This window comes from Sus scrofa, chromosome 8, assembly GCF_054392235.1.
Source record: "Sus scrofa isolate SSC_HxYL_T2T_F1_AM1 chromosome 8, Sscrofa_HxYL_maternal_Yorkshire_Landrace_v2.0, whole genome shotgun sequence".
Classification (NCBI taxonomy): Eukaryota; Metazoa; Chordata; class Mammalia; order Artiodactyla; family Suidae; genus Sus; species Sus scrofa.
The window spans coordinates 42,897,501-42,913,297 of NC_139390.1; the positions used below are offsets into that span (position 1 = coordinate 42,897,501).

General features: G+C 38.8%; 1 protein-coding gene across 18 annotated transcripts in view; it reads right to left on the minus strand.

The window, feature by feature from the left end:
• LOC110262090 (KRAB domain-containing protein 5) overlaps nucleotides 1-15,797 on the minus strand; it is a 98,765-nt gene that overhangs the window by 74,745 nt on the left and 8,223 nt on the right. For 3 of the 18 annotated variants that reach the window (XM_084972083.1, XM_084972085.1, XM_084972082.1), the window contains one exon: nucleotides 5,332-5,463. The exons of 3 other annotated variants lie outside the window; for them this stretch is intronic. In XM_084972083.1, the coding sequence (XP_084828209.1) occupies nucleotides 5,332-5,463 (132 nt within the window). Of the gene's footprint in view, nucleotides 5,464-15,797 lie in introns of all 18 variants that reach the window. 12 more of the 18 variants (XR_014812474.1, XR_014812469.1, XR_014812477.1 and 9 more) reach the window with 6 other exon arrangements.

The window sequence follows — 15,797 nt, forward strand, 5'->3', positions numbered from 1 at the left end:
GAGTCTTATTGAAGGCACCCATGAAAAGAGGAACCAGAATTTGTCTGGAAGTCTGTGGATCACAAGGGCTGCTAGGGAGACAGAGGAAGAACTTGCATTTGCTTCTGAGTTTGCAGCTTTTTTCTAGTGCATATGCTCACAGGAATGGCTGGTGTGTCAGTTCATGTTACCTGCAGGCTGCCCAGGTACACCAAATGACTGCTGATGAAGCAATATCAGGACACAGTTTAGGTAAGTTTTCAACAATCCTACTGATAATCCTTATTATAACCATCATGACATGCCAGTCCTTAAAAAAATCAAATACCATATACAACTTATGACACACACAAAAAAAATATTTGAGTTTTGAGGCCAGTGGGAAAAGGAGTTAATTATAGATGTCATCCTAGATTTTAATCAAATAGGTTATTGTTACCATCTGTCACCTAAAACCTTTAGTAATGTCAGATGGTTTCATCCCAGTGGTGTGATACTTCATTAATTAGTCATCAATTTACCATGTTAAAAAAACCATTCAGTTTCATTAAATAAAATATACTGATTTCACAAATAATGCACATGAAACTTTTCACAATGCACTGTATGATCCTAGATCAAAATGCAGAATATCAGAAATCAGAAGCATTCTTGTCCTTCAAATACATTGCTCTGAGGCTTTTGATTTCTAGGGTTTACACAACAGAGGCGAATTCTTTAGTGAACACGGATACACATTAGTTTTATAACTATTAAGCAAAGAGTTAACTCTATTTTTCTTGAATAACTGTGACGACATCTTTATTTCAAACATGTCAACAGAGATGCATGAGTTCTACTTCTTTTATGAAGATATATCAGATTTTGTACAAACTGACATCTTTTTAACATGAAAAAGCAGTTGGAACAGATATTTCAATTGTGGAGTGATCTTGTTATATAATTCCAAAGAATGATTTCCAAAACACTAAAAAATGGTGATTTTAAATCAATCGTACATACCATCTCCATTTAGGTTTTTCTTGCACATTTATATGACAGGGTCCCTAAACTTCCATGGAGTATTAGATAGAAATATTCCTCACCTAATGTGGAAGGGCTCCTCTTATCTTTGAAGCCACAACCATGAGAAACAAAATTCACATACATACTAGGAATAAAACGCATAGCATTTAGTAATTTGAGATTTGAATTACAAGCATTTTTTTTTGTCTAATAAACCCAGATAATGTCCATAGAGATACACTGATGAGAATAATACCAGCCCAAACATTCCTCCCCTTAATCCTCTTGTCCATACTGATGTTTTTAGTGTTTCCACTGTGGCTTTTTAATTTATTTTTTGTCTTTTTGTGATTTCTTGGGCCGCTCCCGTGGCATGTGGAGATTCCCAGACTAGGGGTCCAATCAGAGCTGTAGCCACTGGCGTACACCAGAGCCACAGCAACGCAGGATCTGAGCCATGTCTGCAACCTACACCACAGCTCACAGCAATGCCGGAACATTAACCCACTGAGCAAGGCCAGGGATCGAACCCGCAACCTCATGGTTCCTAGTAAGATTCATTAACCCTGAGCCACGATGGGAACTCCATGTGGCTTATTTGTTTAAATTCTGAGTTAGAGCAATTTCCAAAGAGTTATTGACTGAATTCATTCTCCTATGCATTCCCTTTATGGAATTAGAGTTGATTTTCAACAAACATTCCCCTATAATTTTCACATCATTAATGTTTCCTTCCTGTAAGAACTCTCTGGTGTTCTCTAAAGTGTGTACTTAGTAGAAACATCCTTCATCACATATTACACTGGGAAGATTTCCCTCCATTGTACATTTTCTGATGTTAAGACAGGTGAAAACTCTGATGAAGGGCTTTGTCACATTCTCCACATCTCTCAAGTTTTTCCCTAGTATGTATTTCCTGATGTCTAGAAAGGACTAAATGTTCTTTATAGGATCTGTCGCATTTTTTATATTTGTAAGGCTTCCTTGTTCTATGAACTCTCTGATGTTGAATGAGATACAATTGATAGGTAAAGGCTTGGCCAGAAGTTCCCATTATGGCTCAGTGGTCAACGAACCTGACAAGGAAGCATGAGGTTACACATTTGATCCCTGACCTTGCTCAGTGGGTTAAGTATCCGGTGTTGCTGTGAGCTGTGTTGTAGGTTGCAGACTTGGTTCGGATCTTGCATTGCTGTGGCTGTGGTGTAGGCTGGTGGATACAGCTCTGATTAGACCCCTAGCCTGGGAAGCTCCTTATGTCACAGGTGAGGCCCGTAAAAAAAAAAAAAGGCAAAATGTAAAGGCTTGGCCACATTGATTACATTTGTATGGTTTTTACCCAGTATGAATTCCCTGATGTTGAGTCAAGCTTGTATGCCACTTAATAGTTTTGTCAGTTTGTACATCTTGTAAGACTTCTCTCCAGTGTGAGGTCACCAATGCTGATAAAAACCTGACTGCTGATAAAGGCTTTGTCACATTCTGTACATTTTTATGACTTCTCTCCAGAATGAGATCTCTGATGCCGACTAAGAGATAAATGCCAACGAAAGGCTTGGCCACATTCTGTACATTTGAAAGGCTTCGCTCCAGTATGAGTTCTCAGATGTTGAGTAAGAGATGAACGCTGAGTAAAGCCTTTGCCACATTCTGCACATTTGTAAGGCCTCTCTCCAGTATGAGACATCACATGCACAGTAAGAGATGAATTCTGGTTAAAGCCTTTGCCACATTCTGTACATTTGTAAGGCTTCTCTCCAGTATGAGATCTCAGATGATTAGTTAGATGAGAATGCTGATTAAAGCCTTTGCCACATTCTGTACATGTGTATGGCCTCTCTCCAGTATGAGACCTCAGATGTTTAGTAAGAACTGAATGCCGAGTAAAGCCTTTGCCACATTCTGCACATTTGTACGGTCTCTCTCCAGTATGAGATCTCAGATGCTCAGTAAGAGATGAATTCCGGTTAAAGCCTTTACCACATTCTGTACATTTGTAAGGCTTCTCTCCAGTATGAGAATGCAGATGCTGAGTAAGACGAGAATGACAATTGAAGGCTTTACCACATTCTGTACATTTGTGAAGATTTGCTCCAGTATGAGTTTTCAGATGTTGAGTAAGTGATGAATGCCAATGAAAGGCTTTGCCACATTCTGTACATTTGTACAGACTCTCTCCAGTATGAAACCTCAGATGTTGAGTAAGAGATGAATGCCAATGAAAGGCTTTGCCACATTCTGTACATTTGTATGGCTTCTCTCCAGTATGTAACCTCAGATGTTCAGTAAGGTAAGAACACCAATGAAAGGCTTTGCCACATTCTGTACATTTGTATGGCTTCTCTCCAGTATGAGATCTCAAATGCTGAGTAAGATGATATTTCTGATGAAAGGCCTTGCCACATTCTGTACATTCATAAGGCTTCTCTTTAGCATGGCAATTCAGATGCCGAGTAAGAGATGAATGCCAAGTAAAGGCTTTGCCACATTCTGTACATTTGTGTGGCTTCTCTCCAGTATGAGAACTCAGATGTAGAGTAAGAGATGAATGCTGATTAAAGCCTTTGCCACATTCTGTACATTTGTGAGGCTTCTCTCCAGTATGAGAGCTCTGATGATCGATAAGACGAGAACGATAACGAAAAGTTTTGCCACAATCTGTACATTTGTGACGCTTCTCTCCAGTATGAGATCTCAGGTGCTCAGTAAGATGAGATTGACTATTAAAGGCTTTGCTACATTCCGTACATTTGAAAGGCTTTGCTCCAGTATGAAATCTCAGATGCTTAGTAAGACGAGAATGCCGATTAAAGCCTTTGCCACATTCTGCACATTTGTAAGGCCTCTCTCCAGTATGAGACCTCAGATGTCGAGTAAGAGATGAACACTGAGTAAAGCCTTTGCCACATTCTGTACATTTGTAAGGCCTCTCTCCATTATGAGACCTCAGATGCTCAGTAAGAATTGAATTCCGAGTAAAGCCTTTGCCACATTCTGTACATTTGTAAGGCCTCTCTCCAGTATGAGACCACAGATGCTCAGTAAGATGAGAATGCTGATTAAATCCTTTGCCACATTCTGTACATTTGTAAGCCTTCTCTCTATTATGAGACCTCTTATGCTTAGTAAACGATGAATGCCAATGAAAGGCTTTGCCACATTCTGTACATTTGTACGTCTTCTCTGCAGTATGAATTCCCTGATGCTCAGAAAGATATGAACGGCATCTAAAGGCTTTGCCACACTCTGTACATTTGTAAGGCTTCTCTCCAGTATGAATTCTCTGATGCTCAGAAAGACATGAAGGCCATCTAAAGGCTTTGCCACATTCTGTGCATTTGTGAGGCTTCTTTGTGGTATGAATTAGATGATGTCTAGTAAAGGCTGAACACGATGTAGATTCTTCACATTTGTCAGGTTTCCCTCCAGTTTGCTTTTTCCTTTCTCTTTGCAGATTTAATGACTGATTACAGACTTTCTCATGTTCTTCACACTTGCATCCTTCCTTCCTGGTAGGATGATGCTGATGTTGAGTAAGTCTTGAAGCCTGGCTAAAAACTTGGCTGCACTCACGAAAATGGCAAGCTTTCTCTCGAATGCAAATTCTCTGAAATGTTGTGAGATCTGAGCTTTGAGAAATGACATTCCTATGTTGATTTCTTATTGACTGGTTCTCTGAAAATTGAGATCCCTGACATTTCATGAGATTTGAGTCTGGGTCAAAGTTAGTCTGAGATTCAATGCAGGCATCACTTCTTGTTCCAGTGTGTATACTCTTATAATTACTGAATACACAGCTCTTGCTGAAGGCCTTGCTCACTTTAGTACACATGGCATGTTGGTCGATATTAACTATATTATCACACCCATTGATTAATGATGGTTGGATCAAGACCCCCCTTTTAGTGTCAACATTAGGGATGTCAGAACAATGAGGAAATATTTGTTGGTTGAAGATTGATGAACCCTTGCTATTAGATCTCCCGATTTGATCACTTTGGGGGGGTTGCCCTCCATTTTGAAACTTCTGGTGTTCATAAATGTTTGTATGAATGTTTCGTCCAAGCATACCTTCATGTTTTGCATCATCATTTGTACTACAGTCTATAGGATGATCCTGATTTTCCAAATTTCTTTTCAGAGAAGATCTATGTTTCAATAAATAACGTGGATCTTTGCTTACAAAAATATATTTTTCTGCCAAAGGTACTGACTTAAAGTGGAGTTTCTCACAGTTTGATTTAGATCGTTGATCTCTTTTAGCAGTAACATTTTCCATACGGATAAAAGTCCCAGTAGGAGCATGTGCATCATAACAACCTTCCTGCCCTTCACATGCCACCTTACCTTCACTGCCTCTAACTGAATCAAAAGTACCAACAGGTGAGCTTTCAAATTCTCCCAGCAGCGCTGTTTGTAAGAAAAGTTCCATGCCTGGGTTTGGTGGCATCAAACCCTGGGTGTCATGAGAAGACAGAGCTGAAAGATAACAAAAACAAATTATCCAAAATTACCGTTTTCCGTGAACACACTTAACAATTTCATGTACAAGAGACAATCGCTTAGCTAGATTAAAAAATAAAAGAGAAGCATCAACTAAAATCAGAAGTGAAAGCAGAGATCCTATAAATGACACCACAGAAATAAAGGTGTGTGTAGGATGATACTATGAATATGTGTATACCAACAAATTGGATGGTTCACAAAAGGTATGAATTTCCAGGGAGATACAACCTATTTAGATTTCAGCATGAAGGAATAAATCATCACAACAAACCTAAAACTATTAAGTAGACTAAAATATTAATTGCAAAGAATCCCCAAAAGAGAACATGTCTGGATTCGATACCTCGACAGGATAATTCCAACTCAGGAAAAAAAGAAAAGGACAACTATGAATTCTCCACAAATATATCCAAAGTTTGAGTAGGAGTAAAATTATCCAAAGACTGTTTATGAGGCCATTATTCAGCAATATGAAAAGTAAGCAAAGACACTAGAAATGGAAATTTAGCCAAAGGAAAAAAAACCCCATGAAATTAGAAGCCAATTTTTAATAAATACTGATTCAAGAGTCCTGAACAAAATACTAGAAATGAGAACTCCAAACCTCATTACAAGTATTACACAACAAAAATAATTCAGAATTATTTATGAAATCCAGGGGGTTGATTAGTAATTTAAGAAATTAAGTGCACATACACAGGATTAAGATCATACTACAGAATAATATCTAATGAAACAGACACATAGCAGTATTAAGTACCCTTTGATGATTGTTGTTCTGAAATCAGGGACTGACAGTAATACAGAAATGTAATAAAGATAATTCAGGAAAAACACAGAGTTATCATCATGATCAATAGTGGGAGACAATGTCTCTGTATATGAAAATTTTAAGAATGAACACACACATAGTTTTGATTAAAATTAGTACTTGATTTCTTCAAACCAAGATGAGCAGGCAAAGAAATAAAAAGCTATCTAAACCAGGAAATGTGGAGTAATGATCTCTATTCACATATGATAAGGATATTCACATTAAAAAATTTAAACATGGAGTTCCCATTGTGGCTCAGTGGTTAAGGAATCTGACTAGGAACCATGAGATTGCAGGTTTGATCCCTGGCCTCGATCAGTGGGTTAAGGATCCTGTCTGGCTGTGAGCTGTGGTGTAGGTTGCAGATGCAGATTGGATCCTGCATTGCTGTGGCTGTGGTGTAGGCTGGCAGCTACAGCTCTGATTAGACCCCTATCCTGGGAACATACATATGCCACTGGAGTGGCCCAATAAATGGGAAAAAGACAAAACAAAAAAACAAACAAAATAAGACTAGGTTGCATAGTCACAACAAATTACCATTTCTGCAGAATGAGGATAAAGGGCTGTTCTACCTTTGAAGAGGAGAAAGTGGATGGCACACAGCAGAGGTGCTAAGAAATTCCATCTTGATAAAGGAGGTTGTGATACATAGGAAGTGACTGCCTACATATGAGGAAAAATTAAAATGAGCTGCCTGATTCAAACCTGGAAAGCTGGAGGTCGGGACAAGATGGTGGAGAAGCAGGACATGGAACACACTTTCTCTGGCAAATGGATCAAAAATACATCCACAATGATCTCCACAGTGATCACAGAATATCTACAGAATGCTGTCAGAACATCTCTGACTTCCAAAAGGGAAAGAAAATCTCCACAGACCTGGCTATGAAAAAAGAAAAAGAGAGACACAGAAAAGACTCAGGATGGCGGTAGCACCCCCACTGGGGAGAGCTGTGAAAGATGAAATTTTTTGCACACAGGCAAGGCCCCTCACTGGAAGAGACCACCTGGGACAGAGAAGGAGTTTGGAGTCTCAGGAGATTTAGCAACTGTTTACAGAGGGCAAACTGGAGAAAGACCTGCAGGGATCCTTGGTACTCCTGCTGAGCACACCACAGCCAGATATGCTGAGCTTCTGAGGTGAGCCAGAGAAGGGTGCTGAGACTCAGGCTTCCAAGGTCAAATCCAGAGAGAAGACTGGGGTTGGTTGTGAGGAGACAAACTGAGACAGCTAGGGTAGAATGCACCATAATTGAGGGTGATAAGGAAAAATCCTTGGCCCACCAGTGAGGCCTGGCACATTTGATGGATTGGACCCCTGGCCTGGGAACCTCCACATGCTGCCAGTGTGGCCCTAAAATGCAAAAAAAAAAAAAAAAAAAGAAAAGAAAAGAAAAAAAAACCTGAAAGAACAAAAACCTACAATAGACACACTCATAAGAAAAAACAATTCAAATCCAATACTAAAAAGTCAGCAAATCACAAGAGAAAGGAAGAAGAAAGAGGGACCAATAAAAAAAAAATCCAAAATAGTCTATAAAATGACAGTAAGTATATACACATCGATATTCTCCTGAATGCAAATGGATGAAATGTTCCAACCAAAAGATATAGACTGGCTGAATGGATACAAAACCAGACCCATCTATGTGCTATCACAAGAGACCAGCTTCTGAATTAGGGATGCCTGCGGACTGAAAATGAAGGAATGAAAGAAGATATTCTATGCAAAGGAAAACCAAAAGAAAGCAGGAGGAGCAAAAAAGACTTAAAAATTAAGAATATTATGAGGAACTAGAAGGACACTATCCAATGATCAAGGGACAAATCTATATATGCAACCAACACAGAGGCACTGTAATATATAAGGTAAATGTTCACATTCATAAAATGAAAAATCAAAACTAACACAATAGTGGGGGACTTCAGTGCCCCTCTTTCAGCAATGGACAGATCATCCAGACAGAAAAGTCAAGAAACACATGCATTACATGATACCATACACAATATGGTCTTAGTTTACACATATAGAACGTTTCATCTGAAAGCACATGAATACACTTTCTTCTCAAGTGCCCAGGAAAAAATGTCCAGGAGAATTCATACCTTGGGCTACAAATAAAGTCTCAGGAAATTCAAGAAAACGGAAATCATATCAAGCATTTTATTTCACCATTACATGATGAGACTAGAAATCAACTACAAGAGAAAGACTGCAACAAGCAAACAAACAAGACATAACTGAAACATGTGGAGGCTCAACAATGGATCACTGAAGAAACAAAAAATACCTGGACACAAATGGCAATGAAGATATAACTGTCCAAAAGCTATGGGACACAGCAAAAGCAGTTCTAGGAGGGAAGATTAAAGCAACACAATCCTACCTCAAGAAAGAAGAAAAACCCCAATTTTACAGCCTCATCATACACTTCAGGCTACTAGGGAAAGAAGAACCCCAAACTCCAAAGTTAGTGAAGGAAAGCAATCAGAAAGATCAGAGCAGAAATCAAGGAGAGAAAGAAAACCAAAGCAATAAATGAAACTAAAAGGTGATTTTTTGAAAAGATAAAAAAAAATTGATAAACTTTTAGCCACATTCATCAAGAAAAAAAGGGAGAGGGTTCAAATCAGTAAAATCAGAAATAAAAAGGAAGAATTTATGAAGGCCATCACAGAAATACAAATGATCCTAAGAGATTACTACAGGTCACTATATGCCAATAAAATGGACAACCTAGAAGAAAATGGACAACCACTTACTTAGAAAGCCACAGGCATCTAAGACTGAACCAGGAAGAAAACAGAAAAGATGTACTGACCAAACATGAGTTCTGACACTGAAATGACAAGTACTGTGATTACAAAATTGTAACAACAACAACAACAAAAAGGTTAGGACCAGAAGGCTTCACAGGCCAAATCTATCAGAGGCCAAATACTCAGAGAGGAGGTAACCCATATCCTTCTGAAACTCTTCTGAAGAAATTGCAGAGGAAGGAACACTCCCAAGCTCATTCTATGAGGCCAACATCACCTTGATACCAAAACCAGACAAAGATACCACAATAAAGAAAATGACAGGCCAGTATCTCAGATCAACAGAGATGTAAAACTCCTCAACAAAATATTGGCAGATGGAATCCAATGATACAGTTAAAAGATAAAACATGATCAAGTGGGGTTCATCTATGGTATACAAGGATTCTTTGGCCTGTACAATTAAAGTAATGATACAAACCACATAAACCAAGTGAAGAAAGAAAACTGTGATCAAGTCAGTAGATGCTGAAAAAGCTTTTGACAACATTCAATACCAAGTTCTGATAAAATCTCTCCAGAACGTGGGCATACAGGGAAGTTACATCCACATCAGAAAAGACATATATGTCGACCACAATGCTAACATAATTCTCAATGGTGAAAAGATGAACATTGAGAACTATGTCTGGATACCTAAAACATAGTACGACAATGGGAGAAAAAATTATGACTACATGTATGTATAACTAGGTCCCCATGCTGTACAGTACAAAAAAAAAAAAAAAGTGTGTGGGGGACATAACAATAAAAATTAACAAAAAAAAAAAAACAAGAAAAGATGAAAACATTTCCACTAAGATTGGGAACATGACAAGGAGGTCCAGTCTCACCCCTGTGACTCAACATGGTTTTGGATGTCCTAGTCATGCTGTTCAGAGAAAAAAGAAAAAAAAAAGAAAGGGAATCTGATTTAGAAAAGAGGAATAACAAATGTCACTCGGTGCAGATGATGTGATACATGGAAAATTCAAAACATGCCAGAAAACTGTTAGAGGTGATCAATAAATATGGTAACGATGTAGAATATAAAATTAATACACAGAAACAGCTTCCATTCCTATGCTCCTACAATGCAGGATAAGAAATCTATTAAGGAAACAATTGCATTTGCCATGCCATCAAAGAGAAAAAAATATCTGGAAATATATCTACCTAAAGAGAAAAAATATCTATACTCTCAAAACTACAAGATACTGATGAAGGGCAACAAGGATAACACAAACTGACTGTAAGCTCTACCACACTTTGGATTGGAAGAATCAACATTTTCCAAAGGACTATACTACCCAAGGCCACCTACAGAGTCAGTACCCATCCCTATTACATTAACAATGGCATTTTTCTCAGAAATAGAAGAACATGCTTCAAAATGTATGTGTCAACACAAAACATTCTGAATCGTCAAAGCCATCTAGAGAAAGGAAAATTCCACTGGAGAAATCAGGATCCCTGGCTTCAGTCTTTACTACAAAGCTACACTCGTTAAAACAGGATGGTATTGGCACCAAAACAGAAGTATAGGTCAGTGGATCAGAAACCCATGCACCTAGGCACAACTAATCTATGGCATGAGAGACAACAGTATACAATGGATAAAATATGGTACCTTCAATAAGTGATGCTGGGAACACCGGACAACTACATGTACAAAAAATGATATTAGTACACTTGCTAACACCATCCACAAAAACACACTCCAAATGCATTAAACACCTAAAAATAGGACCACATACTCTAAAACTCCTAGAGGAAAATGCAGGCAGAAAAACCTTTGCCATAAATTGCAGCAATAAGCTTTGTGACCCACCTCTTAGAGGAATGAAAGGAAACACAAAAATACAGAAATGGGACCTAAGTCAGCTACAAAGCCTTTGTACAGCAAAGGAAAACATACACGAAATGAAAAGACAACCCACAGACTGTGAGAAAATCCTTGCCAATGATGCAACCAACAACAAAGAACTTTCCAGAATATTCAAATGTCTCATACAGGGTTATACCAAAAAACAAACAACCTAAATAGAAAATGGACCTCAATTCTAAACAACAGTTCTCCAAAGACAGACAGACAGAAGGGCAAAAAGCAAATGAAAAGATGGTCAACACCACTAACAATGAGAGAAATGCAAATTGAAATTAAAGGAGAAGATCCTGTTGTGGCTCCGTGGGTCAAGGAATCAAAAAGTTGTCTCCCTGAAGATGCTGGTTTGATTCCTGGCTTCAGGAAGTTCGTTTGGGATCCAGTGATATGTAAGCTGCACCAGAGGTCCCAGATGTGGTTGAGATCCAGTGCTGCACTAGTGCTGCAGCTGTGGTGTAGGCCATGGCTGTAGCTCCATTTCAGCATCTAGCCCAGACACTTCCATATGTTGCATGCATGGCAGTTAAATTTAAAAAAAAAAAAAAAAAAAATCAAAGGACTTATTGCCTCATACCAGTCAGAATGGCCATCATCAAAAAGTCTACAAACACTAAGTGCTGGAATAGGTGTGGAACAAAGGGAAACCTCCTCCACTCTTGCAGGGAATGTAAGCTAGTGCAACCACTATGGAGAATAGTATGGAGGTGCCTTAGAAAACTAAATATAGAATTACCGTATGATCCAGCAATTCCCGTTCTGGCCATCTATCTGGAGAAAACTATAATTTGAAAACATACATGCACTCCAATATTCAGAGCAGCACTGTTTACAATAGGTAAGACATGGAAGCAAATTAAATGCTCATCAACAGAAGAATGGATAAAGAAAATGTGATACAAACATACAGAGGACTATTACTCAACCTAAAATACAAGGCCATTTGAAGCAACGTGGATGGACATAAAAATTATCATACTAGATGAAGTCGGACAGAAAAAGATAAATATCATATGAGATTACTGAAGAATAAATGGAGTCATATTGAAATGATACACTAGAATGTACAAAAAAGAAATTACCCAATGATTCTGAAACCTAATCTATCATGACCAAATGAGAAATGGGCAGGAGGCAGATGAATTAGGGCATTGGGAATGACATACAAACACTACTATACATAAACGAGAGAGGTAGCAATGGCCTACTCTATAGTACAGGGTAATCTACTCAATCCTGTGTGATAACATAAATGGACAAAGATCCCAAAAAGGAAAAGGTATGTGCATATGTAAAAATGACATATTTTGCTATATACCTGAAAGTACTACAATTTCTAAAATTTCCTATACTTCAATAAAGTGTATTCTCAAAAAAGAAGAGAAAACAACCTATGGAATGGCAGAAAGTATTTGCCAGTGATGCAGTGGACAAGGGCTTAACTTCCAAAAGCAGAAGAGTCAAATGAAATGAGATCACATGGAAAAACCTGGGTACATCTGAGGAAACAATCCATTGGGTTAAAGGCAACCTTGAGAATGGAATTGAGGGAAACGAGAAGGTGGTTGTTCAACAAGTTCTGAGTCTGTTTCTCAAGATGAAAATTTAAGCAGTTCACTATCACAAACATGCAAATATAAATAATAAACCTAACTGTATAATTCAAATAGTTAACACGGTATTTTTCTGTTTCTTTTTCCAAAAATTAAAAATGCATTAACACCTAACATTGACAAAATCATAAACATGTCAATAATTACGTCCAATTCAAAAGTTCTTCTCGCAAAAGAAATATAAATTCCTCAACACATGGAGGCATGATTTAGATGCTTTCCATAAGCACTCATAAAGACAAACGACAACCCTGACCATTAACCAAGAATGACAAAGAAGTTACAGAAAGAATGAACAATGGAGGGGCAATCATTCAAGAACACAGTTTTACTGGCAATACACAGATTGGGCTTTCCAATTTGAATGCAACATCATATTGTCTCCAGTCTACTGAGTTGAAAATTGTCATTTACATTCTGAATATGCCAGGAAGAAAAATGAAAATGAACTGATTTTGGTAAACCTGTCCTAGAAAGGGAAGCAATTGTTTAAGAACTGTGAAGCAAAAATGAGATAATTAGTTGTCGAGGAAGCTCAACACAGCAAATGCATGCACTTAAAAAGTAATCCATCTAAATAATTCTCACATTGAATAGGGACTACACATCTATGAAAAGGAAATGTTTCACAGATTCAGATATAAGAAGGTGGAGTAGAAAGCCTCGAACTCACCTCTTTTCACAGAAACACCAAAATTAACAACTCACTGCTGAACAATCATCAACAACACAGACTGGGAGCTACAAAAAAAACATCCTACACACAAAGACAAAGAAGAAGCAACATCAAGATGGCAGTAGGGGAGTTTATCAATATGAGCCCACCAGGGAGGCATCTCATAGACTGGAAAATCACTATAATGCAGAGGCTCTCCAACAAGAGTTCCCAAACCCTATCAGATTCCCAGCCCAGGGGTCTGGTATTTGGAATAAAAGTCCCCAGACCACTTGGCACTGAAAGCACAGGAGCACCACAGGTCTAGGGAAAAGAAAGACTCTACTATTGCAGGGCACACAAAGGTTTCCATGTGCACTGGGTCCCAGGACAAAGCAGGGACTCCATAAGAATCTGCTTCAGAACTACCTGCGGCTTTTGCAGGGTCTCCTGGCAAAGACTAGCTCAGCTGTGGCTTAGTGTAAGGCCAGGACATTGGAGCTGGAGGGCCCAGGGAATAAGCACAGGTGTGAGCTCCCCTGGAGGCCACCTCTTTGGAAAACTCTGGCCCCATCCATCAAGGCTGAGAAGCCCCAGTCCCAACAACAGAGTGGGAACCCAGTAGCAAATAGGCTGCCTAAAGTCCTCTCAGGGACACAGCCACCTTTCTACTCACACCCAGAGGAACAAGACTCACATCCACCTACCCGTGGGCAGGAACCAGTCCCTTCCACCAGGGAGCCTGCCACAAGCCCCTGTATCAACTTCACCCACAACGTTTCCCACTCCAGAAGCAAGAGAGGGCACAACTGTGTAGACTGCCAAAAAGACACCACACAGAAAGCTCAACAAAATAAAAGCTAGACAAAATGAAGTAACAGAGAAATATGTGCCAGATGAAGGAAAAGACAAAAACCCAGAAAAATAGCTAAGTGAAGTGGAGGCAAGCAATCTACATTAAAAATACTTTAATGAGGGGGTTCCCATGTGGCTCAGCAGGAAGGAATCCAACTACTATCCATGAGGACATGGGTTCAATCCCTGGCATCGCTCAATGGGTAAGGGATCCAGTGTTGCCAGGAGCTGTGGTGTAGGTAGCCAGCTATAGCCCCAAATGGACCCCTTGTCTGGGAATTTCCATGTGCCAGGGGTGCGGCACTACAAAAAAAATATTTAGAGTAATAATAGTAAAGATGATCCATGATCTCTGGGAGAAAAAAATGGGGCAAAGATCAATAAATTACAAGAAATATTTAACAAAGAAATAGATTTAAAGAATAAACAAGCAGAGATGAACATGGTAACCAAAATGAAAAATCACGAGAAGGTACCAAGAGCAGCAGGCAGCAGAATGAATAAGGAAGGCGGAAGACAGACTGCTGCAAATCACTGATGAGCAACGGAATAAGAGAAGAATGAAAAGAAATGAGGATAGTCTAAGAGAACTGTGGGACAACATGCAATGCACCAATATTTCCATTACTGAGGAGCTAGAAGTTGAAGAGCGAGAGAAAGGACCAGAGAAAATATCTGAAGAGGCAAAAGCTGGAAAGGTGCCTAACATGGGAGGATCTAAATAGACATTTCTCCAAATAAGATATACAGATGGCCAAAAAATTCAAGAAAAGCTGTTCAACACTGCTATTATTAGAGAAATATAAATCAAAACTACTATGAGGTACCACCTTATACCAGCCAGAAGGGCCATCATCAAAAAGACTACAAACTTTAAATGTGGAAGAGGGTACAAAGGAAAGAAAACCCTCCAGCACTGTTGGTCGGAATTTCGACTGACACAACCACTATGCAAAACAGTATGCAGGTCTCTCAAAAAACTAAAAACAGATCTAAAATCATTAATCTAGCAATCCACCTTGTGGGCATCTATCCAGACAAAACCTTAATTCAAAAAGATACATGCACCCCAATATTCTTTGGAGCACTATTTACAATTGCCAAGACATGGAAGCAACCTAAATGTCCACTGACAAAGGAGTGTGATGAATATATACAATGGAATATTACTCACCAATAACAAAGATTGAAACAATGCCATGTGAAGCAACATGGATGGACCTATAGATTATCACACTAAATGAAGTTAGAAAGTGAAATACAAATATCATAGGATATCACTTATACGTGGAATCTTAAAGTAGACAAATGAACTTATTTGCAGAACAGCAATAGATACACAGACTTCGAAAACACACTTACGGTTACCAAAGGAGACACATCAGGGGAGGACTAGATCGGGGGGTTAGGATTGGCATATACACTCGGGGGTATATGGAAAAACTGACCAATGGGAACCTGCTACATAGCACAGGGAACTCTACCCAATATTCTGTGGTATTGGGTAAAGCAAAATAATCTTCAAAAAAATGAATGTGGGTTCTTTTTTTATAACTGAATCACTCTGCTGTACACCAGAAAGGATTACAACCTTGTAGAGCAACTATATTCTAATAAACTTTTTAAAAATAAAAAAAAGAAAATATTCTGAGTCAGTCGCATGTGTAACAGGCAGGAGAATTTCAT